The sequence below is a fragment of the Pecten maximus genome, chromosome 12, assembly GCF_902652985.1.
Source record: "Pecten maximus chromosome 12, xPecMax1.1, whole genome shotgun sequence".
NCBI classification, from domain to species: domain Eukaryota; kingdom Metazoa; phylum Mollusca; class Bivalvia; order Pectinida; family Pectinidae; genus Pecten; species Pecten maximus.
The window spans coordinates 873,009-900,202 of record NC_047026.1 but is presented as its reverse complement, the minus strand read 5'-3'; the positions used below and the strand labels follow the sequence as shown (position 1 = coordinate 900,202).

Here is a 27,194-nt window from a genome sequence, read left to right as displayed (position 1 = left end):
CGGCGATGTTTTGTAATGAAATCTAGCTGGGCACATATCATTTTGAACCAGTAATGCATTCTTCTCACAAGAATTAAAATATAATTGCATCAAATTTCCTGAAATCCTTAAATTTGGATAGAACTTTTTTTATTGAAATTATGTAATCAATTCACACGAGATGTCTGGTAGTGATTTCACCGTCTTCTTCAATTTTACTAAATTTCCTCCATTGTGTGTAAATTTAATGCCTCAGGAAAAACCGTGGATATTATGTCCTTTTTATAACATCTATCTATATATATATGCCCGACATCTTCTACAGGTGTCAGACAGCTAGGAATTCCATGTACCACGAATGGAAAACAAAGTCATTAATCAGATTCAATAACAAAGCAAAGAAGACAATAGAAAACAACACATGTAATGACAATTCATTTGTGTTTTTATTCATTAAAACTAACGTCAATATTCTTGTTCAAATGTATAGTTTTCAGCTAAATAAACATTACATAGTTTATACAGTCAGACATACAAGCCATTATTCTCCCTACTTGACTAACACGTTCATGTCCATTTAAAGGTACAATTATTTTTCGAACAGGATATATGTCCAAAACAGATCTGCAGATATAGTATGTTTTTATAATTTGAGACAACAGTGGCTGGAAAAATAAACAAACTAAGGAAAAGTTGTTTATTAACATACTAGGGTAATAGAGGTTACACAACTTGTAGTCATTGTATATGGTATTTGGAATTTCTTTCACTCAAGTTATTTTTCAAAAATTACAAAAACATAAGCTTTAGCAAGAGTTTTTGTAACTTTTGAAAAATAACTAACTAATGTGAAAGAAATACCATATACAACAACCACGAGTTTGTGTGACCTGTTTCTAACACAATAGTAAAGTTATTTCAAGGATAAATTGACCTGTTTTTTGTTTACTTTTTACAATATCAGTTGAAGTGTTGCTAATTAATATGCAAAACTGACAATTTCAGAAATGTGTGGAAGTATTAAAATTCATTACAAATCATAACTAATACTGAACAAGTTTATTATCTTCAAAGCAATAAATTGATAGAAATATATATATTTCTTTAAAAATATGACAAAAACTGTGAACTAATTATTGTGTGTTATATCATTACCAGGACCTTGTGAATCGACTTTCAATCTTTAGCCAATCAAAACGCATTGAACCATGTGATTAAAAAAACATCCCTGGTCAAAGGTCAAAGTGTCAACCAATCAAAACGCATTTAGAGTTTATTCCACGTGTGGTATAAACTGAATGTTATTCAACAATTGTAATGGTTATTTCATGTCTCGAGACTTTGGAGTTGAATAACACCCACCTATTGTGGTAGAAAAGTTGTAAATAAACTTTGTCATGGCAATAGAAAAAAAACTAACAGAATCCATCCACATTATCATCTTACACGGGAACGTTTTGAACACACAAAAAGATTTATTGGAGTAAAGTTCAATTTGAACATTATCATTTTTAAACAATACAAACTGTGGTTTTTATTGTTATCAAATTTTCTAAATCAAGAGGATATTTATGAGAGAAAAAAATGTCTTGACAAGATTGAACATTGTGAAAGTTTGTGTTATAAAACATTTATGCTTCAGTGAAAATGTTCAAGCCTTTCCTAAATACAAATTAATTCAAAATAACACAAAACAGTTAGTCAATGGAAATACTGGCATCTATATATTATAATGAACTACAATTCTGTCCGACTAAGACACTGAGGTATGTTTGGGGCCTAGAGGTGACAACTATTTGTGTATTATGCTAAAGAATGCTCAATCTACATTACAATGACGATATTCACGATGATTTGATCTAAATGGCGTTCTAGTTATTATACAGATTGAGATGAGCTAAATGATGATAACCTCTATTCTTCCTTTAATACAAACTTGCAAGTGGTTAAGAATCACTTCTAACATCTAAACCAATCCATGTCCAGTTTTCTCTTTAGAAAGAACCTTGTGTATTACTACTGTTGAACATACTGCTGTATCCAATAAATTCACAGACTTAAATTTTCAATGTCGTGATTGGGATGGAAAAAAACTTCAATAAAAGTCTCTCTTTTCTTCCTTTTTTAAATTGCTTGTTTCTCATAACAGATCTTAACAACTTCGTTGTTAGTTTGTAATTAAAATTCTTGTCCATCAGTAATTAATTTTTTAAATCCGTAATTGGAATTTCCGTATATCGGTACAAAGTCATTATCATATACATTGTATATAAACTCCATAATCTTGTACAATATAAAAAAACTAAAAAAAAAAAACCTAAAAAAAACATTCCTGTGGAATGAAATTTCTTGAAACATGAACATGTTATATCTTTGTAATGGAAATATGACGGATATCATGGGAGTGCAATGGAATTCTGTCGTGAATTGGAAACAATGACTACAACGAGACCACTCTGATGAGATGATGGATGAACTGGTGTCTACGATGAAGCAAGATGGGACTTTAAAATACATCCACAAAACATATATATAATGTTCATTTAAAGATTAGTTTCTATAAACATGCTAGAGTTATATAGTATTGGCTTAGATTCACACACATATGTCATTTCTATACAGAAAATGACCATACACAGGAAGTGGGTTTGAAGTACTCATCATGACCGTTACTGAACAAATCCAGCATGACAATACTATACATACCACGGTAACCTAACATTTACATTGTTAACTTACTGGAGGCAGAATTTTAACAAAGAATGACAAATACAGTAACATATAGATATAGAAAAGTGCAACTTAATCTCTATCATAACAAAAGCATGCCATTTATACTCATCACACCCATACTGGAATGTACCATCTCTTGACTCCACAGATCAACGACCATCATAATTCATAAGAATCGAGGTACAAAGGTACTGTCTTAATTCAAAAGAGTCTTAATTCACAGGAATCGAGGTACACATGTACTGTCTTAATTCACAGGAATTGACGTACACATGTACAGTCTTAATTCATAAGAATCGAGGTACACATGAATGCTGTCTTAATTCACAGGAATCGACGCACACATGTACTGTCTTAATTCACAGGAATTGACGTACACATGTACTGTCTTAATTCACAGGAATCGACGCACACATGTACTGTCTTAATTCACAGGAATTGACGTACACATGTACTGTCTTAATTCACAGGAATCAATGTACACATGTACCATCTTAATAAGTAAGAATCAAGGTACACAGGTACTAGAATCGAGATACAATGTGCTTTCCCTTTTTTTGTAGAGAGAGAAATACTTTCCAGATTAATACGGTAGGTTATCATATCCAGGGCCTTTATGAAAGCAAGGCTAGTACATGACAGCTTCAGCGGACATCACATGCAGAATAAGTTACGATTTAAAATCACTTGATATAAGTTACATTACAAATGGATGGAAGCAAAACAACAGCCAAAATGTTGTTTTGTCAGTTCAGGACTAGTTTGACATAAAATTTGAAAAATATATCCATACAATCTCAAGATAGATGAGTTTATAAAAATCCTTGTCAACTACACCTCAATAAATATTACTGGTATAAGGTAATTTGGTAAAAATCATATATAAGAGTTATCTCCCTTCCCTTACAACTGATTTTGTTGTTTTTCTTTTCAAACATGAAAATCTTGCCTTAAAAAATCATTATATTCCCGTTACTTGGGATCACAATTGCATATTTGATTGTTTAAAAGTCTTACACTAAAACCTGTCTAATAGGACACCATTTAGGAGTAACTGTTTTGGTCAAATTAGAAAAGGCATCAGTTGACATTTGTTGATTACAATCGGTATGTGTATATGGGGTGTGACAAATACACAAGTTTTTGATCACCATTGTATTTTGTTCAAAAATGTGTCAAATTTACAAGGTGCACTTAACCACTAAGTCAGACTGTTAGCTGTCGGATTGGGCAGGTTTCATTGTAATATAAACCACCTTACTGATGTCATTAGGTTATGTTAGGTGTTGGATTGGACAGGTTTCATTGTAATATAAATCCCCTTACAGATGTCATTACTTTATGTTAGGTGTCGGATTCGACAGGTTTCATTGTAATATAAATCCCCTTACTGATGTCGTTACATTATGGTTAGGTGTCGGATTGGACAGGTTTCATTGTAATATAAATCCCCTTACTGATGTCGTTACTTTATGTTAGGTGTCGGATTGGACAGGTTTCATTGTAATATAAATCCCCTTACAGATGTCATTACGTTATGATAGGTGTCGGATTGGACAGGTTTCATTGTAATATAAATCACCTTATGGATGTCATTACATAATGTTAGGTGTCGGATTGGACAGGTTTCATTGTAATATAATTCACCTTACTGATGTCGTTACTTTGTTAGGTGTCGGATTGGACAGGTTTCATTGTAATATAAATCACCTTACGAATGACATTACATTATATAGTTCTTCTTCATGATGTTGTTTTCACCTTGTATATCACATGTGCTTTTTTATTTGGATAAAAATGTATGTAATTTCATTGGAATAAATAATATATATATATATATAAGCATATAAATATATCCGTTGGACCCTGTTGAAAATGTTTTAAAGATTTCAGGATTAAATAACATAAATGAGACATTGTATTTCAACACTCCATTCACACACTGAGAAAAAGTCATATTTTATACAGAAACTAGGAGAGAATTCTCACAAGGTAGAGAAACCAAAAAAGTATATATAAAACATAAATTTTACCCATGTACTAATGCGATAAAAAAGTGAATTCACCTGGGACAAGGTCAGTTATTGTGTAAAGTGCATCAGACTTCAAACAACAGCGCTGACAAACAGAGTTGACAAACAGAGTTGACAACATCAGAAATTATATTATAAAGCTTCTACTTAATCAAAATTACAAAGGAAACAAAAATATTCTGCAGATATTGTGTTTGTAACTTTAATTCTTGTAAATGGTAGCTGTGTAGTAATGAACAAAATAAAATCTAGTTTTCCAAATTACTTACAATAAGATTATTGTCTAACCATGCAACATAACTGACCAATAAATTTCTGACCATTCTCTGCTTTATCAGTTAACTACAAGATGTCTCTGATTTGTTTCTGTGCTGCTGGATTTTAGTTACTGATATGTGTTAAAAATTCTATATTGCAGGATTTTGCTTTAGCATCAATGTAATTCTACACTGTTATTCAAAGGGTAATATTCACATACAAAAAATAAGTTTTCAATCATCTTTTTACATCACAATATAAGGTTAATTAAGCTCACTGTAGAATTTCTTTTTTGTATTCAAAATCAAAATTGCTTTACTTAGTTTTAAGTTACCTATTGCTTCAAGTTTTTTTTATCTTTTTCAAAAAATTATGAAAATGTTTATTTAAGAATTGCCTATTTGTTAAATTTTTCTTGGTCTGTATCTTTGACAGAACAAGTAGCTCTATGACAATCTCTGTGACAATCTCTGTGATAATCTCCATAACAATTTCCATGACAATGGAAATATATTACCTCCAAAATTCCTACTTAATGTACAAGTCACAAATAGTAAGAAACATATGATGTGTTGTCAGCCAATCAAAATATCAGTTCCATTTGCATCTCAAAAAGTTTAAATATTGGCCAATAGAAATATCAATTATTTGTTCACCTCAAAATTTAACCAGCCAATCAAATCCTTTTTTCTCAGACTTAAGAGGGTGAGCCTGTGGTTGATATAGTGAAGGGATAAATCTATCTAACACCGGGTAGAGAAAGATACAAATTGTAGCTGGCATGTGATGTAACTCACAATAGCAATAGCGTCGTGATTTTCTGAAGCATAACCACATCGCAAACTTATATAGTCATCATTTTTGATGCACATTTCACGGGACATTCAAGGGGCGATGGAAAGGTTTCACCTTACAATTTGTTACATTTTTACGATGGGAGAAAGATAATCACATATGGTTCTGTGCCGTGAATAGGGAGTTATCAACCCAAGAGTTCGGCTGGCCAGTACTTGGCAAGCATGAGAACTCTTACAATCGGGTTGAGATATCCCTGTCAACAGAACAGGCCCATGTTAGATTCTATTAGTCACATCTCGCCAGTTTAAGCCTAATGACTACTAGGGAAACCCTATGAGAAGGATAGTATGAAGCTATTGAGGGGCATGTCTTGTGAGATATGTTGATGTGACAGTAACTGGCCTTTACATACACAGCTTTGACCAATCTTCAGAGGATAAATTTGTATCAATCATTTCAATGTGTGCCCTTGATTGAGTGTAATCTGACACACTTATGTATAGTAGAATTTATTTGTGATGTTGTATAGAGTATAAACCCAGAGTAAATTGTAAGTGAACGGGGAGGCATGTACATGTGTGACTGTGTCCAATATATATATCAGTTTAACTCACAACTATTGGTAAAAATTTGATATGGGGCAAAAATACCTAAGGTACATTACAATAAATAATGTTTGAGTTCTTGTTTGGACATAAAATCACCACAAAGATTTCTATGATATTAACAATTATCTACAGTATAAGTACATGCATGATACCAGTGTATTAGGAAGTACGATATCAGTGTATCTGTTGTGTGGAGTGTGATATCAGTGTATCTGTTCTGTGGAGTGTGATATCAGTGTGTTCTGTGGAGTGTGATATCAGTGTATCTGTTCTGTGGAGTGTGATATCAGTGTGTTCTGTGGAGTGTGATATCAGTGTGTTCTGTGGAGTGTGATATCAGTGTATCTGTTGTGTGGAGTGTGATATCAGTGTATCTGTTCTGTGGAGTGTGATATCAGTGTGTTCTGTGGAGTGTGATATCAGTGTATCTGTTGTGTGGAGTGTGATATCAGTGTATCTGTTCTGTGGAGTGTGATATCAGTGTGTTCTGTGGAGTGTGATATCAGTGTATCTGTTCTGTGGAGTGTGATATCAGTGTATCTGTTCTGTGGAGTGTGATATCAGTGTGTCTGTTCTGTGGAGTGTGATATCAGTGTATCTGTTGTGTGGAGTGTGATATCAGTGTATCTGTTGTGTGGAGTGTGATATCAGTGTGTTCTGTGGAGTGTGATATCAGTGTGTTTTGTTCTGTGGAGTGTGATATCAGTGTGTCTGTTCTGTGGAGTGTGATATCAGTGTATATACTTAAGAAGTATAATATCAGTGGTTTTCTATCTGCTCTAGATCTAGGTCCTCCTGTAGTGTGAATATCTCTTCCACTTCATCGTCCCCATCTTCACATTCCTCACATGCTTCCCCCAGGAGCTTGACTGGCCCCTCACTCAGACTGTCACTAGCTTCACTGTCCAAGAATTCAGCACTGTCACTACGACCACTGTCCATCTCACTGATTGGGCTGTTCCTTGCAGCCATCATCCGTTTGATTGGCAGATCGGTATCCATTGGAGAACTTGCAATCGGCATTAGGCTCATGACAGACTCAAGCTCCTCATGGAATTTTGAAACTCGTTTCTGCAAATAAATTGAAAAACCATCCCTTTAATTGATTGTTTTTACTATGGAACAATGATGTAGATAGTTCCGTTTATAAAATGATCTCATTCATCAGAATGTTCGGATGACCTTCACCTTGAAGGTTCTGATTTCTCCTAAATATGCAACATTCAGACGGACTGACCTATTTGGTTTTTATGAATGGTTTCCACAACGAAATAGGAAACCAACTAAGCATTTTCGAGAAAAAAAGCATTAATAAAATCAATACACCATTTGCCGACGGAAATCATTAAACGATACATTTATTATAAATTCCTATGATCTTCATTGATGGGTTCATGGAAATTAAGACATGTACTTTAGGGTACATTGAAGTGGTATGTATTTTTACTGACGGCCAGGAAACAACGATGCTTAGTTTTTACAGGTGAGAGGAGATTGTAACGTCCTTTGACAGATCTAGATCAGCTGACGAAGCCTAGACCTGCCTGACGGAGGTGTTCCAGGTTAATAGCTCTTTGTATGTCTGTTTATGGGTGTCATTATACAATTATTGTACAGCAGATATCAACCAAACCAACGCAATGTAACACTGATAGGCCTGTCTCCTTTACCACCATTTTCTGAATGGAGCCTCGGTCCACTCGCGGATCATTTCCTGACCATAATCATTCTTTGATTTTTATGTCCCGACCTGTTTTAACTGGATATAAATACATGTATATCTGATACACTCAAAGGAGGTCAAACAAATATGGGGTTTGACAAAAACATGACCATTTTCCACAAACCACTAATGAGTTATTTCTTTATATGTTGTTGTCATGAATATTCTGGGACATTAAATTAGCAGATTTTGTGAGCAACCAATAACAAAACTGCTATTATTGTCAAACTGAATCCTCATCTCTGAAAATCTAACAACTAATTTACTCCGTCAATCAGCCATTTTCAAAAGGCAATTCCATTTTTATATTTTAGATATTTACACGGCTAATTCTCATTGTTACTTTGTATGTTAATTGTTACGAACGTTACATTTACACATGGTTACAGGTACAGTATATTAAGATTACACTGAAGTGTGTGTGTCATCTGTTATCAAATGGGTTTGATTGGTCCAAGAAAAAATTAATCTTTTATACGCAAATTAAGTAGAACTGGATCAAGTTTGTGGTTGGTGGACCCTAAACACAAATTACCTGATGCAACTATTTTTCTACATTTGGCATCAGCAACCTTGGGCTACAACCTTAAGCTTTAAACCAAGTTTATAGCAAATGACATTGACCTTTGACCTTCAACATTAAAAGCAATCCCAATCAAGTACTTTCAATATGTAGCCAGAGTATGACTTAGTTTTAAGTTGATCTATGGCACAAGAAATTTTCATTACTTATAGCTCAACACAGATTTTCTATATATTGTGACAGTGTGTCCTTACCTTTGAACTTCATTCCTAGAAAGCAAACCAAAGTTCTTTCAAAAAGATACTGCATTCATTTAAAAGTTTTATCAACCCACAAGAACTAAATGTTATCAAGCGGAAACAATTTCTTTTTACAACAACCATGACCTTTGACCTTGAGGCCTAAAAAGAAATCCCCAGCAAAAGTCTTATGGAGAACCAATTTGTATGACATTAAATCTTGACACACATCAAAACCAATCATAGGGAAATCCTTTATTTGGACAATACAAATGACCTTAACTGGACAATACAGCCACCCTTGACTGGACAATACAACTGACCTTGACTGGACAATACAAATGACGTTTGACTGGAAAATACAGCTGATTGAACTTCAACTAGACAATACAACCGACCTTGACTGGACAATACAGCCACCCTTGACTGGACAATACCACTGACCTTGACTGGACAATACAACTGACCTTGACTTGACAATACCACTGACCATGGCTGGACAATACAACTGACCTTGACTGGACAATACAACTGACCTTGACTGGACAATACCACTGACCATGACTGGACAATACACCTGACCTTGACTGGACAATACAGCTGATCTTGACAAAGCTGTGATTCTAATAAACTACTTTTCAAAATCTTGACACAATTTTCCTGACATAACATGCTGTGGGAAGGTTCAATATAGCAGTAAGTGTTATAGCCGACACATATAGCTGGGTAAAGTGTATCACCGGCCTTCACCACTGACAGTAGTGTTATAGTGTATCATCGGCCTTCACCACTGACAGTAGTGTTATAGTGTATCACCAGCCTTCACCACTGACAGTAGTGTTATAGTGTATCACCGGCCTTCACCACTGACAGTAGTGTTATAGTGTATCATCGGCCTTCACCACTGACAGTAGTGTTATAGTGTATCACCGGCCTTCACCACTGACAGTAGTGTTATAGTGTATCATCGGCCTTCACCACTGACAGTAGTGTTATAGTGTATCATCGGCCTTCACCACTGACAGTAGTGTTATAGTGTATCACCAGCCTTCACCACTGACAGTAGTGTTATAGTGTATCATCGGCCTTCACCACTGACAGTAGTGTTATAGTGTATCACCGGCCATCACCACTGACAGTAGTGTTATAGTGTATCATCGGCCTTCACCACTGACAGTAGTGTTATAGTGTATCATCGGCCTTCACCACTGACAGTAGTGTTATAGTGTATCACTGGCCTTCACCACTGACAGTAGTGTTATAGTGTATCACCGGCCTTCACCACTGACAGTAGTGTTATAGTGTATCACCGGCCTTCACCACTGACAGTAGTGTTATAGTGTATCACCGGCCTTCACCACTGACAGTAGTGTTATAGTGTATCACTGGCCTTCACCACTGACAGTAGTGTTATAGTGTATCACCGGCCTTCACCACTGACAGTAGTGTTATAGTGTATCACCGGCCTTCACCACTGACAGTAGTGTTATAGTGTATCACCGGCCTTCACCACTGACAGTAGTGTATCACCGGCCTTCACCACTGACAGTAGTGTTATAGTGTATCACCGGCCTTCACCACTGACAGTAGTGTTATAGTGTATTACCGGCCTTCACCACTGACAGTAGTGTTATAGTGTATCACTGGCCTTCACCACTGACAGTAGTGTTATAGTGTATCATCGGCCTTCACCACTGACAGTAGTGTTATAGTGTATCACCGGTCTTCACCACTGACAGTAGTGTTATAGTGTATCACTGGCCTTCACCACTGACAGTAGTGTTATAGTGTATCACCGGCCTTCACCACTGACAGTAGTGTTATAGTGTATCACCGGCCTTCACCACTGACAGTAGTGTTATAGTGTATCATCGGCCTTCACCACTGACAGTAGTGTTATAGTGTATCACCGGCCTTCACCACTGACAGTAGTGTATCACCGGCCTTCACCACTGACAGTAGTGTTATAGTGTATCACCGGCCTTCACCACTGACAGTAGTGTTATAGTGTATCACCGGCCTTCACCACTGACAGTAGTGTTATAGTGTATCACCGGCCTTCACCACTGACAGTAGTGTTATAGTGTATCATCGGCCTTCACCACTGACAGTAGTGTTATAGTGTATCATCGGCCTTCACCACTGACAGTAGTGTTATAGTGTATCATCGGCCTTCACCACTGACAGTAGTGTATCACCGGCCTTCACCACTGACAGTAGTGTTATAGTGTATCATCGGCCTTCACCACTGACAGTAGTGTATCACCGGCCTTCACCACTGACAGTAGTGTTATAGTGTATCACCGGCCTTCACCACTGACAGTAGTGTTATAGTGTATCACCGGCCTTCACCACTGACAGTAGTGTTATAGTGTATCACCGGCCTTCACCACTGACAGTAGTGTTATAGTGTATCACCGGTCTTCACCACTGACAGTAGTGTTATAGTGTATCACCGGCCTTCACCACTGACAGTAGTGTTATAGTGTATCACCGGCCTTCACCACTGACAGTAGTGTTATAGTGTATCACCGGCCTTCACCACTGACAGTAGTGTTATAGTGTATCACCGGCCTTCACCACTGACAGTAGTGTTATAGTGTGTCACCGGCCATCACCACTGACAGTAGTGTTATAGTGTATCACCGGCCTTCACTACTGACAGTAGTGTTATAGTGTCATCGGCCTTCACCACTGACAGTAGTGTTATAGTGTATCACCGGCCTTCACCACTGACAGTAGTGTTATAGTGTATCACCGGCCTTCACCACTGACAGTAGTGTTATAGTGTATCACCGGCCTTCACCACTGACAGTAGTGTTATAGTGTGTCACCGGCCATCACCACTGACAGTAGTGTTATAGTGTATCACCGGCCTTCACTACTGACAGTAGTGTTATAGTGTCATCGGCCTTCACCACTGACAGTAGTGTTATAGTGTATCACCGGCCTTCACCACTGACAGTAGTGTTATAGTGTATCACCGGCCTTCACCACTGACAGTAGTGTTATAGTGTATCACCGGCCTTCACCACTGACAGTAGTGTTATAGTGTATCATCGGCCTTCACCACTGACAGTAGTGTTATAGTGTATCACCGGCCTTCACCACTGACAGTAGTGTTATAGTGTATCACCGGCCTTCACTACTGACAGTAGTGTTATAGCATCATCGGCCTTCACCACCGACAGTACACAATAATGAGCTACCTGATACAGCTGATCGAGGACAATGTGCCGTCACATCCCCAGACACACGCAGATGTTAAAAATCACTGAAGCAAAACTCCACACAACAAACACTTGCTAAATTATTCAATAACCAGGGGTAATTCTGTATAATAATGGTGTTATAACAGGCAGATTTTAATTCCCTTTCTTTTGTTTACAAAGGTTTTGGTGCATAACACCTCCAGTACGTACACCATTGATGAGTACAACATAATACTGTAGTTCATGGCAGCGCCATTAAAAAATCATTTTAACAATGATCAATGCTTGTGGAATCGGTCAGTGAGAACGCCAAGATTAACAATTTATTTTACATATAACAGCATATCAATATTTCGTTTCATACAATATATGGAAAGCTTGAATTATCTGCCAGCGAATCAAAGAAACCAAATCTAGAATTGATGACCAAAGTAGAGGAACTTTTTCAGACTTATAAGCAAAGAGCTGATCGATGATAGCAATTAAAAGATCAATACCACTGAACAGATATACACAGTATATCCACATATGTAGGTCAAGGTCGTAGGAACCTTGTAACTGATGAACAGACATCTTTCTCACCAGAGTAACACAATTCCAAACTGACCTTGTTTTATACATTGTCAAACTGAAAACTATTTCTTTACCTCCTTCAGACCCTGGCGTGACGACAGCGATTCAGACCGGGGTATGTGTTGATAAGCTGTCTGTAAAGAGAGTTTTAAATCATCAATATATACATAACACAATGTATTATGTACTCGGTAAATAACAACCAACAGTTGTAATTACAAAAACTCAATATTTCATTTAGTTGTCACTTGCAGTCAGCCATATTGATAACTTTTAAATCCTTGTTAGTTATATATGTCCCATGTCCTATTTACCCAACATAATCAGCCTGTCTGGTAATAATTATATATAAGTCCATGTCTGATAATAATTATATATAAGTCCATGTCTGGTAATAAGTCCATGTCTGGTAAATATAATAAGTCCATGCATATGTCTGGTAATAATTATATATAAGTCCATGTCTGGTAATAATTATATATAAGTCCATGTCTAGTAATAATTATATATAAGTCCATGTCTGGTAATAATTATATATAAGTCCATGTCTGGTAATAATTATATATAAGTCCATGTCTGGTAATAATTATATATAAGTCCATGTCTAGTAATAATTATATATAAGTCCATGTCTGATAATAATTATATATAAGTCCATGTCTGGTAATAATTATATATAAGTCCATGTCTGGTAATAATTATATATAAGTCCATGTCTGGTAATAATTATATATAAGTCCATGTCTGATAATAAGTCCATGTCTGATAATAAACCCATGTCTGGAAATAAGCTCATGTCTGGTAATAAGCCCATGTCTGGTGATAAGTCCATGTCTGGTAATAAGTCCATGTCTTATAATAAGTCCATGTCTGGTAATTGTAAGTCAATGTCTGGTAATAAGTCCATGTCTGATAATAAGTCCATGTCTGGTAATTATAAGTCCATGTCTGGTAATAAGTCCATGTCTGATAATAAACCCATGTCTTGTAACAAGAGGCCCAGGGGCCTTAACGGTCATCTGACTCTAAATTAAAACCCTTATATTATTGTAGTATGCATTCTCTGTAGCAAGTATATAGTGGCACTGTTGGCCATGGTGGCCATCTTGGATATCTGACCGACCCAATAAATAATAACACTTGGTCTGGACCATCTAAGGATCATTTCTGGTAAGTTAGAGCTGAATCCCACCAGTGGAATTTGAGAAGAAAATTGAAATAGGTGTTGTTCAGGAAAACCATGATTGCGCAATCATGTTACAAAATGGCTGCCATTGCTGCCATGCCAAAGTTTTTACAAGGCCGAAAAAATAGCAACACTTTGTTGGCACTCCTTCCTTAACATCCTCACCAATTTCAAGCTCAATGGCACCAGTGGAACTGGAGAAGAAGTTTAAAATGTGTTTTTTAAGATGGCGGATATGGCGGCCATCTTGCATTTCAGACCAATCTAAAAAATAACAACACTTGGTCGTGATCATCTCAGGAACATTTCAGGCAAGTTTCAGCCCAACAGCACTGGTGGAACTTGAGAAGAAGTTTAAAATGTGTTTTCAAAATGGCGGCTATGGGGGCCATCTTGGATTTCGGACCGACCCGAAAAATAACAACACTTGGTCAGGATCATATCAGGATCATTTCAGGCAAGTTTCAGCTCAATAGTACTGCTGGAACTTGGGAAGAAGTTTAAAATGTGTTTTTCAAGATGGCGCCTATGGTGGCCATCTTGGATTTCGGACCGACCCGAAAAATAACAACACTTGGTCATGATCATATCAGGATCATTTCAGGCAAGTTTCAGCTCAATAGCACTGGTGGAACCTGAGAAGAAGTTTAAAATGTGTTTTCAAAATGGCAGCTATGGCGGCCATCTTGGATTTCGGACCGACCCGAAAAATAACAACACTTGGTCGGGATCATATCAGGATCATTTCAGGCAAGTTTCAGCTCAATAGCACTGGTGGAACTTGAGAAGAAGTTTAAAATAAGTTTTTCAAGATGGCGGCTATGGCGGCCATCTTGGATTTCGGACGGACCCGAAAAATAACAACACTTGGTCGGGATCATATCAGGATCATTTCAGGCCAGTTTCAGCTCAATAGCACCGGTGGAACCTGAGAAGAAGTTTAAAATGTGTTTTTCAAGATGGCGGCTATGGCGGCCATCTTGGATTTTGGACCGACCCGAAAAATAACAACACTTGGTCGGGATCATATCAGGATCATTTCAGGCAAGTTTCAGCTCAATAGCACTGGTGGAACTTGAGAAGAAGTTTAAAATGTGTTTTTTCAAGATGGCGGCTATGGCGGCCATCTTGGACTTCAGACCGACCCGAAAAATAACAACACTTGGTCGGGATCATCTCAGGATCATTTCTGGCAAGTTTCAGCCCAACAGCCCTGGCGGAACTTGAGAAGAAGTTTAAAATAAGTTTTTCAAGATGGCGGCTATGGCGGCCATCTTGGATTTCGGACGGACCCGAAAAATAACAACACTTGGTCGGGATCATATCAGGATCATTTCAGGCCAGTTTCAGCTCAATAGCACTGGTGGAACCTGAAAAGAAGGTTAAAATGTGTTTTTCAAGATGGCGGCTATGGCGGCCATCTTGGATTTTGGACCGACCCGAAAAATAACAACACATGGTCGGGATCATCTCAGGATCATTTCAGGCAAGTTTCAGCTCAAAAGCACTGGTGGAACTTGAGAAGAAGTTTAAAATGTGTTGTTCAAGATGGCGGCTATGGTGGCCATCTTGGATTTTGGACCGACCCGAAAAATAACAACACTTGATCGGGATCATATCAGGATCATTTCAGGCAAGTTTCATCTCAATAGCACTGGTGGAACTTGAGAAGAAGTTTAAAAGGTGTTTTTCAAGATGGCGGCTATGGCGGCCATCTTGGATTTCGGACCGACCCGAAAAATAACAACACTTGGTCGGGATCATCTCAGGATCATTTCAGGCAAGTTTCAGCTCAATAGCACTGGTGGAACTTGAGAAGAAGTTTAAAATGTGTTTTTCAAGATGGCGGCTATGGCGGCCATCTTGGATTTTAGACTGACCCGAAAAATAACAACACTTGGTCGGGATCATCTCAGGATCATTTCTGGCAAGTTTCAGCCCAACAGCACTGGTGGAACTTGAGAAGAAGTTTAAAATGTGTTTTCAAAATGGCGGCTATGGCGGCCATCTTGGATTTCGGACTGACCCGAAAAATAACAACACTTGGTCGGGACCATCTCAGGATCATTTCAGGCAAGTTTCAGCTTAATCCCACTGGTGGAACTTGAGAAGAAGATTGAAATGTGAAAAGTTTACGGACGGCGGACGGCGGACGGCGCACGGCGCACGGCGGACGGCGACGACGACGGACGAAGCATGATGGCTATAGGTCATCCTGACCCTTCGGGTCAGATGACCTAATGTCTGGTAATAAGTCCATGTCTGATAATAAACCCATGTCTGGTAATAAGTCCATGTCTGGTAATAAGCCCATGTCTGATAATAAGTCCATGTCTGGTAATAAGTCCATGTCTGGTAATAAGCCCATGTCTGGTGATAAGTCCATGTCTGGTAATAAGCCCATGTCTGGTAATAAGACCATGTTTGGTAATAAGTCTATGTCTGCTAATGAGCCCATGTCTGATAATAAGTCCATGTCTGGTAATAAGTCCATGTCTTATAATAAGTCCATGTCTGGTAATAAGCCCATGTCTGGTAATAAGACCATGTTTGGTAATAAGTCCATGTCTGATAATAAGTCCATGTCTGGTAATAAGTCCATGTCAGGTAATAAGTCTGTGTCTGCTAATGAGCCCATGTCTGATAATAAGTCCATGTCTGGTAATAAGTCCATGTCTGGTAATAAGCCCATGTCTGGTGATAAGTCCATGTCTGGTAATAAGCCCATGTCTGGTTATAAGACCATGTTTGGTAATAAGTCCATGTCTGATAATAAGTCCATATCTGATAATAAGTCCATGCCTGGTAATAAGTCCATGCCTGGTAATAAGTCCATGTCTGGTAATAAGTCCATATCTTGTAATAAGTCCATGTCTGGTAATAAGACCATGTCTGGTAATAAGTCTGTGTCTGGTAATAAGTCCATGTCTGGTAAAAGTCTATGTCTGATAATAAGCCTATGTCTGATAATAAGTCCATGTCTGATAATAAGCCTATGTCTGATAATAAGCCCATGTCTGATAATAAGTCCATGTCTGGTAATAAGTAATAATTATTGGGATAGTGACTGCAGTAAGAGCCGTTATCTATCCAGTTAATTATGCCAAGTCACTACAGAAAATAGGTCTATGTCAATCTGATACATATTGATGACCAATAACTTTAAAATATCAATTTTTTGGTAAATACAAAAAGTACTGACAGATACAACCAGATATTCTGTACGAGTACAGTAAGAAATGTATCAAAATGAAACACACACATGATAGAATTAGAAGAAAAACAGGATTAAATATTCTCAAATGTGCCTGGTACTACAAAATATAAGTCTAATCCACTTAGGCAGCTCAGAGCTATAGACACAGGTAACCTTTCGGTCAGAGACAGGCTTCATGTTACTGTACAGAGACGGGGCAAATCTCGCAGGCAAAGACAGAAAAAGATCAGAGTACTTGAAAGGCTTTAATTGGCCATAATTCTCACCATAACATTGTAACCCCATTAATATATGCAAGAGTAACTATTACTAGACCATAGGAAGGCAGCCATTGATAGTTTAGACACTTAAAATTTATTGCCACAATTTCTCAAATTGTACTGGAAATTGGACTGAGCTCGACGAAATTTAACAAAGATCCCTCTAATTCTATATCCAAGAATACTAAATCTTTACAAGATCGAGGCCCATGGGGCCTTTACCGCCTCAGTCTTAACAGTCTTTGTGTTCATTTGTACTGTTTACAAAGGTATGATATCAGGCACTTATAGGTGGATGACAAGACAAAAATTGTCATTCTTAATAAATCAACAATTCGTTTGACTTGCATTGCTATGCTTAATTTACCAACTTCAAAGTTTTGTATCCATGTTTGAATTACATCTTGAAGGTTACTCTATAGATCTGGCACAAACTGTATGAAAAAAACAGGTATAATAGGCCTATATTTTAATAACATATCTACCACCATAAATATGTCAATAAATATCATTTTAAACTTGTAAAATATAGATTTGATTTTTATGGAATGTAACTGAATAACAATGACAAACATTTTAACAAAAAGTGTCAGAAGAGAATTGATACTACACCCGAATGACAGAGTTAGAAAAATCTTATGATAGGAAACATGAAATCTTTAAATTACACATAAACCTATACTAAGTACGATGATCTGTAAAAACCCAAAGAAAAAACCACTGATATCGTAATAGCAGAAGACAACTTCAACTTATTTTTGAAATATTGCCAAACCCACAATTTAAATGATTTTGGAAAACTGCCATAATTTTTTTCTTTGAGGATATTAAGTTTTTGTCAACATGTAGCATGCCTGTTAAACATTCATAATAATAACATGTCTGTGTATCGGCTGTTTATATTTGTTTACACAGTTGGATGAGACCGCCTCTATCAATAGCCACGATATCAATATAACTATTTAAGTACACTGTTTGCAGATTGGTACCAACAAAAACAAATTATACACTAGAAAACATCTAAATTAGTTATATACATCAAATTAAGTTTTGATGAATTGATATATGATTAATGGAGAATTTTGGAAGTAGAGGATTAGAAATATAATCAGCAAACATTTGGAGTCTTTATATCAACACAATTCACCTTCTTTTAAAGAATTTCTGAAAGTAAAAATTCTAGCTACGAAACATACCTCAGTCATTTTGCGAAAATTTAATGTAGGCCGATCATAGTCTCTGCGACGTTTGAGCCCATACTTTCTGTCATGAGTCATTGATGGCTGTGAACGGCATCTTGGGATACGATGATGGTGATGATGATGATGATGGTGATGGTGAGGCTGGTGTTGTAACAGAGACTGCTGGGAATGCAAACAACCTGGGACACTAGGCGTCGATCCCGAACTTGAACTACACGAGATTTGATCCTCAAATGAAAGACTCCGGCTTTGGAAAGCGTCGTACCGGCGTTGACAATGTTCAAGCCATGGTGCACCAAGCGGACTAAATGTGCCGTCATGGCGACCAGAACATGTTGATGTAGAAGATGGACGAGGAACTGGTGATTCGGGTGGGGTGAACATATCACTAGGGACAACAAAATTTTGCTCACAATTACAAAACCCTGTGGAAACGGCGCCACCACTCTCACAAGTTCTGAGCCCTAAGGCCGCATCACTGCCACAGAAATTGACAGGCATGACTGTGGCCTCAGACAGAGTCCTCTCACTGGATATCACAGCCACAGGTTTCCATAAACGCGACTCCTGTGGTTGCCATGAAGATGACGGGGTTGGCCGTTCTGGAGGAACGGGCACTGTAAGAGACCTACAGTGTCTCTTCTTAGGTGGGGCTGGAGGATTCTGGGGTGGCCCCAAGTCCCCTAACTGGTCGGAGACAAGACTAGCTATTGGCGGGGCTGTTGTCAACCCCTGTCTTAGTGACTCTGATAACAGATCCTTCCCCGTAGCAGAATTTAACTGCACCGTCCAAACCTTTTTACCTGAATTGGTGAAGTAAACATATAATTCAGAATATAATTACCAGGTAATATCTTTTTACTGTAACAAATTAGAAGAAAAGTAAACAAAAATTGAAAATATTTCAAGTGCACTCTGATGATCATCTTTAAATCCATAATCATTATTATTTAATTTCATGTTTCAGGAGACACAATAAATGTTTTCACCCCAATAAAACTAGGTGTACACTCAAGTGTAATATTGGATTTATTCTATAATAATGCACTCACCTGAACCGGCAATCGTCGCCTCCGCATTTTTGCTGAGTTTGTATCCATCTGATGGCTGGATCTGACAAACGAGTAACACAGATAATTCTAGACATATATCTGTTCAGTAAAACTCATTATTATTACCTAATTTTAGCAATCCAATCAGACAACCAATATTTCATTTTTCAGTATTTCCAAGTAAAGTTAACCAATAACATAGATATCTTGAAGCTAAAAACTACAGAATTGTTTAACCCGTTTAAGGTAAAACTGCAAAAATTGAACCATAAACAAAAGGCCCATGGGGTCTGTATGATTCACTCACCTGGATATTTCAGTTATTATATGGCAAAGCACACTTGGTTATATTACACATACTTTTACCATTTTAGGATCTGCCCCTCAGCATAACCATGTAATTCGATCAACTAAAATTAGCATTCTGGTTACAAAGAAATTCAAAGTAAACAAGATAGGTCAGCAATTCCAACATTGTGTGGGTATATATCCCACACAACAAGTACTAATTGTAATGGGAAACCATTACAGAAGTCCCCCAAACACCCCCGCAGTCATACCATTACGTTCGGCATCCTCAATATCCCTATATACCAAATTTAATTGAAATCGAACAACATCTAAATTTCGACCAATCAGAAGCTTCCGTATGATTGTTATGGTGGCAAACACCATTCAGTTGATTTTGCAGTCCCGTAATACCCCTACATACTAATTTTCATCAAAATCTGACAATATGTAAATTTGGACCAATCAGAGGCCAGGAAATGGTGGCCATTTTGTTAAAATATGAAAGTGAGGGAACGAGAGTGACCGGTGACCCATGATATACCATCATACAAAATTTTATCAAAATCAGACAATATGTAAATTTAGACCAATCAGAGGCCAGGAAATGGTGGCCATTTTGTTAAAAAGTGAAAGTGAGGTTACGAGAGTGACCGCTGTCCCATGATGTACCAACATAACCAATTTCATCAAAATCAGACAATATGTAAATTTAGACCAATCAGAGCCCAGGAAATGGCGGCCATTTTGTTAAAAAGTAAAAGTTAGGTTAAGAGTGTCACCACTGTCCCATGATGTACCAACATAACCAATTTCATCAAAATCAGACAATATGTAAATTTAGACCAATCAGATGCCAGGAAATGGTGGCCATTTTGTTAAAAAGTGAAAGTGAGGTTACGAGAGTGACCGGTGTCCCAAGGTGTACCTACATACCAAATTTCATTAAAATTGGACAATGTGTAAATTTTGACCAATCAGAGGCAAGGAAATGGCAGCCATTTTGTTAAGATGTGAAAGTGAGGTTACAGCAGTGACTGGTGTCCCATGATGTACCTACATACCAAATTTCATCAAAATCAGACAATATCTAAATTTCGACCAATCACAGGCCAACATTTCATTACCATGGCAACAAATATTTTCGGAAATGTTACCATGTTATCCCTAAAAACCCATATACACCAATTTTCACTGAAATCGGAGACCGAAATGTAAAAACAGGAAGTGGGCTCTGGCGGCCATTTTGGATGTCCGATCGCGAAAAAAACACCTGGTTGTACACCCCCATACACTAATGAGTATGTCTGTGAAGTTTGATGATGATCCGCCCAGTAGTTTCTGAGAAACGTGTCGGAAACCTCTGCGGCGGAAGAAAGTGGAAGAAATAAGAATAATAATAATAATAAGAAATGGAGCAAAAACAATATGTCCCCCCACTTTGTTTGGGGGATATAATAATAGAAAAGCTATCTACCCATATCTCTGAAGTTCAGTTTGACATTTGGACTTAAAAAAGCAATTGCAAATAAGATGGGAAATAAATGGCCTTGAATGTTGACCCAGTGACCTTGATCTTTGGCCAGTTGACATCTTGTTTAGTCCCAACCAACTTTTCTTCATAATGTCATGACAATATGTTCATCAGAAAAAAATAGAAAATTTGACCTTGACCTTTAACCTGGATATTTAGCCAGTTGACTCATTCCTTAATTTCAAAGTAATGTTTTTTTCTGATGTAACAATTTTTTATCAGTGAAAAAATATTTGGTCAGTTGATTGATCAATTCTGACTAAATTAGCTTCATATGACAAAATCATTGTGAAATATCCAAAATTTGAATTTGACCTTTGACCTAATGACCTTCATATAATTTCATAACAAAATGTTAATCTGTGAAAAGGTACAAATGACAGTAAACATTACTTTTGACCTGGACTTCTGGACTGGTTGTTTAATTCCAATCTACCCTGCCCCACCCCTCAGGCTCCTCGACAGGTCAGACCCAAATTGGTTCCCTTTCACCCAAAGATACTTTAGACTAAATCAATCTCAATTCCTACAGAAAAAGATGGAATTTAAAGAATTTGCTATATTTCCCCACAGCATTTTTTTTCTGAAGACTTTTTGGGGCTGTGAATGGGCCCAACTCCCAACTGAAACAAGGACATAGTCATCAAGATCCGCCGCCCATGAAATTAAAGTAGGCAACATGCATAAAACATGAAATTGTGCTTGACAATTAATCTGATTGTTGTGTAAAAACTTACCAGTTTGATTTGTGATGTTTTCTTGGTCTGTTCATCGATGGTTTGGTCACGTAGCTTCTCTGTGAGGACATCTACTGCCAGCATGCTGGGTTTGAGCCCGGTCAGGGACATAAAGATCCCTTAGACCGCTTACCCTGGGGATGACCAGCGGTGTGGCTCAATTCCTCATAGCTGACCACACCTACTGAAGGCCATGGTCATCTAGTGTCCACTCCTACATGAAGCCATGGTTATCATGCGTCTGAAGTCCTGAAACAACAATTTGTATAAGTTTACTTGATATTTTGTTCGTCATATCCTCTTTCCGCCCCTCCCAATTTACTCTAACAATGATAATCATCAAAGGAAAATTAGCTGCAAAAGTTCTAGTGTTAGGAATTGGTCGAAAATACTAATCAACACTTTTTTTTATGATTGATTAATTACTAATTAATACTGATTACTTATGATTGATTAATTACTAATTAATATTGAATTACCTATGATTGATTAATTACTAATTAATATGAATTACTTATGATTGATTAATTACTAATTAACATGAATTACCTATGATTGATTAATTACTAATTAATATTGATTACTTATGATTGATTAATTACTAATTAACATGAATTACCTATGATTGATTAATTACTAATTAACATAAATTACCTATGATTGATTAATTACTAATTAATATTGATTACTTATGATTGATTAATTACTAATTAACATTGATTATACTTCTGATTGAGTAAGTACTAATTAACATGAATTACTTATGATTAATACTAATTAGCATTAATTACAAATGATTAATTACTCAGTTGGTCAATGCATAATATATATCTCAAAATGAAATTTGAAATTTTTAATGCGATGTCACATGGATTTTATTGATTAATTCCTATGACATTTTTTTTAACTTTAATTGGATAATGATATAGCATTTATTAGCATTTTCATTAAACTGCAATGAGTGCAGGGCTACATACTACCAGGCATAGACTTATTGCCACAAAAATAGAGTAATCAATCATGTAAGGAAAATATAACAGATTAAAAATTTTAAAAAAATTGTGGAAAAAGTGGAAATAAATAATGTGAAATCATGGAAATAAATTCTAATGAAAGACAAAACCTTGTTGAAGAATTTCCCAAACTGACATCAGTAGGATAGAGCTGACCAGCTTTTCACATACCAAACATTTCCAGGCTTGACCCTCTATATATATATCTGTCTCATGATAATCACTATTCATTCCTTGTCTTACGTACACCATTAATGGAAGGTTGGCATCTACATCTTTCAGAAACATTATAGAAATCGAAACTTCTCCTTTTCATAAATCCTGTTCAAACTACACAGAATTCACAAATGGTCCATTTACCAAATACCCTGCACACACACACACACACACATGTAGGGAGAATGACTGTCCCCTAACACATGTCCAGCAAACTCTGACCCGAGGACCTGTCTACAGCCTACTCCTGACAGACCTGTCTACAGCCTACTCCGGACAGACCTGTCTACAGCCTTACTCCGGACAGCATTGTCTATCTGTACACATACCTTGTTTAGAAAACAATCCATCGCCACGCCAATATTAACTTTTCAATTATCTCACAAATACTTGTCTGTTTTATAGGCCAACAAGGTTTTCCATATCAACAGGTATATAGTGAATACTGTTTGGTTTTATCAACATGGAATTTCCTTCTCCTCGATCAATGATCAGTATTAGGTAATATTCCCATGCGTGACATCAGCACATGCACCAAATATACTGCCGACACACTCACCTGTCTTTTAATTTCCAAAGTAAACATTTTTTTCACATAAAAGATTCAAGCCTACTGCTGTCCATACTTTACTACAAATTACCACGACACATGCATTGTATATAATACCTGTCCTCAAACGTATGTATCATGCAGAGGTGTACTATAATCTGTACACAGGTAATCAGAGCATAGTCAGCTTGGAAAAATCTACACAAGTAATCAAAGCATAGTCAGATTGGAAAAATCTACACAAGTAATCAAAGCACAGTCAGCTTGGAAAAAAAATACAAATTCATAAATATTTCAAGCTGACAAAGTCAAGGTGACTATTAACCCGGCCTACACCTAAACACGTGCTACTCCAACACTAGGCCTATATAGTACACTGATATATTAGTACTATATGCCCAGATAGCGACCACTCAATCCGAGCATGATTTGCAGGTTTAAGTATAAAACAAAATGTTCCTTGAGAAGTTGATAGGCAGATTAAATGCTTGGCAGAGGTACAAATCTGATCCAATAAATATGGGTCAAAAGGGCTTCATGTTTCACACACAGCATTCCACGACTACAAATTACACCAGGTAGGTAAAGCCGATCTACTAATGAGGCTATCTAATGAGTTCAGGTATCGCCTATCTCAGAACACTACAGGATCAATTGGAGCACAACACCATAATACAGGACCATTTCCTCTAATCTAACCGAAATTTACACTGCATGCCTTTTGAAATATTTCTACTCACTAAAATTATAAATTCATTTGGTTTGTAGAATGTGTTTATCAACCAAACCAATAAATCCCTCTAATGGAACTATAGGATTGTTTGTCTGCTTTAGAGTCTATAACATCTTAATTAGCTACATGTATGAAATGGACTAACATCTTAATCAGCTATGCAATGGACTAACATCTTAATCAGCTATGCAATGGACTAACATCTTAATCAGCTATGCAATGGACTAACATCTTAATCAGCTATGCAATGGACTAACATCTTAATCAGCTATGCAATGGACTAACATCTTAATCAGCTATGCAATGGACTAATATCTTTATCAGCTATGCAATGGACTAACAAAATCCTTCAAACTTATGTACCCCACTAAACATCCTTGACTAAAAACCTAATACTAACACTGGTACCCAGAAAAGTACTAATTTCCTCGTGGAATGCCTAATAATTAGGCATTCCCGATTATATTAGGCATTCCACGAGGAGATTAGGTACAAAATGAGGAAATTAGAACTTCCACGAGGATTTTAGGCCTAACTGAGGAATTTAGGCATTTCGTGAGGAGATTAGGTATAAACCATGAGGAAATTAGGCATAACATTTTTAAACGTACCGGTGTGATCATGTCACGCACCAACGCCCACACAGCGTGGGGTAGCCTTAGGCGAGTGCCGATCAGCCAGTGTTTACCTGTGTTCTGGTCTGACATGGTCACTCTGTCAGTAGGCCTATTATACGTGTAGCTTGATGTTTAGTGTAAAGTCATCACATTTATGTCATCACATTTATGTAACAGTGTCTTATTTTATGTTTCAGGTATCAACAGCAGTCGGAAAGAAATTCAAGTGTATTATTAAACATTAAAATTCAATCTAAAAAACGAACGTGTTCAATTTTTTTCTAGTTTGTTTGCATGTTTCATCACCCGGCGGTCATTACGTAAAATTAAAGATTATAGCTTAAGTGGCTTCAACACGGCCCTGTATTTAATTGATTTTGTCATTGAAATATATCATAGCACTCGAAAATGATTCACCTTTGAAGCGATCATTTTGGCCATACGATGCTGCGGTCGTAGATTTATGTTGTTTTAATGTTTACCGAAGGCCGCCCTAGAAAACAAAATGAGAATAATCATAGACATCAACTCCTTCCACATTGATTACTCCGTAAATAAGGTGTTGTTTAATCGTTTTGTTACAATATTGCAGCGTTATGATACCGTATAGATTCCGAAGTAAATTGTTTGTTTACACGCATCAACTTCACGTTCCGAGTCGTAGAGAGCCATGCGGTAATCGATAGATCCCGATAGATGGCGCTTAACAAGAAAAGGTAACTCTAAAGTCATACTTCACGGAACATATGTTTTACTGTACTGTACATACTTCAGGAATTAGAATAAAAACAGAAAATTCAAATACAAATCGTTTGACTTTTTGTTATTGTGTCCGACCGGACATGTCAACGATCGCATCAAGCCTATACAGGTAAGTTATTGTGTATGTGATTGTATTATATTTGCTTTTCAGAAATTGGACGTATGCGGTACTGCACATACAGACATTCAGAAATTAGTGTCGTTTTATGACCGACACACTTCGATACATGTCCGGGTTATGTCATTGTGCTTGTGTATATGTTAATCTATATTTAATTGCTTAAAAACAATAATAAAATGTGCGTTGTTTTTGTTATTTTATATATAGACAAATACTATTGGTCGAGACCAAATATTATTGAATTAACAAATTAATGAATATGACTGATGTTAAAAAACTAATGAAAATGTGTATTTTTATCAGATTAATTAACAACATGATTCGTCCTCCTTGATAAATAAGAATGAAAATATTTTGTAGTGAAACTGTGCCATGTATCAACTACGAACACTACTTTAATTGTATATATTATATTGTAAATATGTTTTTCTCTATATATCATGTCAATATGTGAAAAGAGAATAAAATGAATTTGAAATTTAAAAAAAATTTGTTATTATGAGCGACTGGGCATGTCAGGTATACAGGTAAGAGAATTCATGATCACTGTTCTCCGGCAGGCTGACGACGACCATCTGTCAGAAATTGTCCGTCCGTCGTCCAGAGCTACGTTATCGCAGGTAAGTGTGTGTTATTCAAAGGACATACATATGTAATACACGATTCAATATTTTGTCAATCACCAATTAATGTATATTAGTTATGTGTTTACCATTTCTTACTATAAATCATTACTATAAAAAGGAACGCGGCATCATTTTTTTTCTAAAATTATTTGCGATTTTATTCGCAAATTGGTATTCAAATAAACATACCAACAATGAATCAGGTCTGGATACTCTGGTTTGCGAGTAAAGACGATACACACGTACAGTAAACTAACGCATTATCTGCTTTTAGTCATGAAGGACACTTAATTCATTCAAAAGGTAAAAAATATATTGTAGATTAATTATGATGTACAACAGACTAAATATCTCCAGAATGAAAAATCGGTGTTGGAACTTACAATGTACTTCTACAGAAA

General features: G+C 36.7%; 1 protein-coding gene across 2 annotated transcripts in view; it reads right to left on the bottom strand.

The window, feature by feature from the left end:
• Positions 1-406: 406 nt before the first annotated feature.
• The window catches only part of LOC117339159 (protein FAM53A-like), a 70,105-nt gene continuing 43,317 nt past the window's right edge, over positions 407-27,194 (bottom strand). For both annotated transcript variants that reach the window (XM_033900582.1, XM_033900583.1), the window contains 5 exons: positions 22,156-22,404; positions 19,597-19,657; positions 18,539-19,347; positions 12,754-12,813; positions 407-7,480 (listed from right to left, as the gene is read on the bottom strand). In XM_033900582.1, coding sequence (XP_033756473.1) covers positions 7,169-7,480; positions 12,754-12,813; positions 18,539-19,347; positions 19,597-19,657; positions 22,156-22,266 — 1,353 coding nt within the window. In that variant the 5' untranslated portion in view covers positions 22,267-22,404 and the 3' untranslated portion in view covers positions 407-7,168. The remainder of the gene's footprint in view (positions 7,481-12,753; positions 12,814-18,538; positions 19,348-19,596; positions 19,658-22,155; positions 22,405-27,194) is intronic.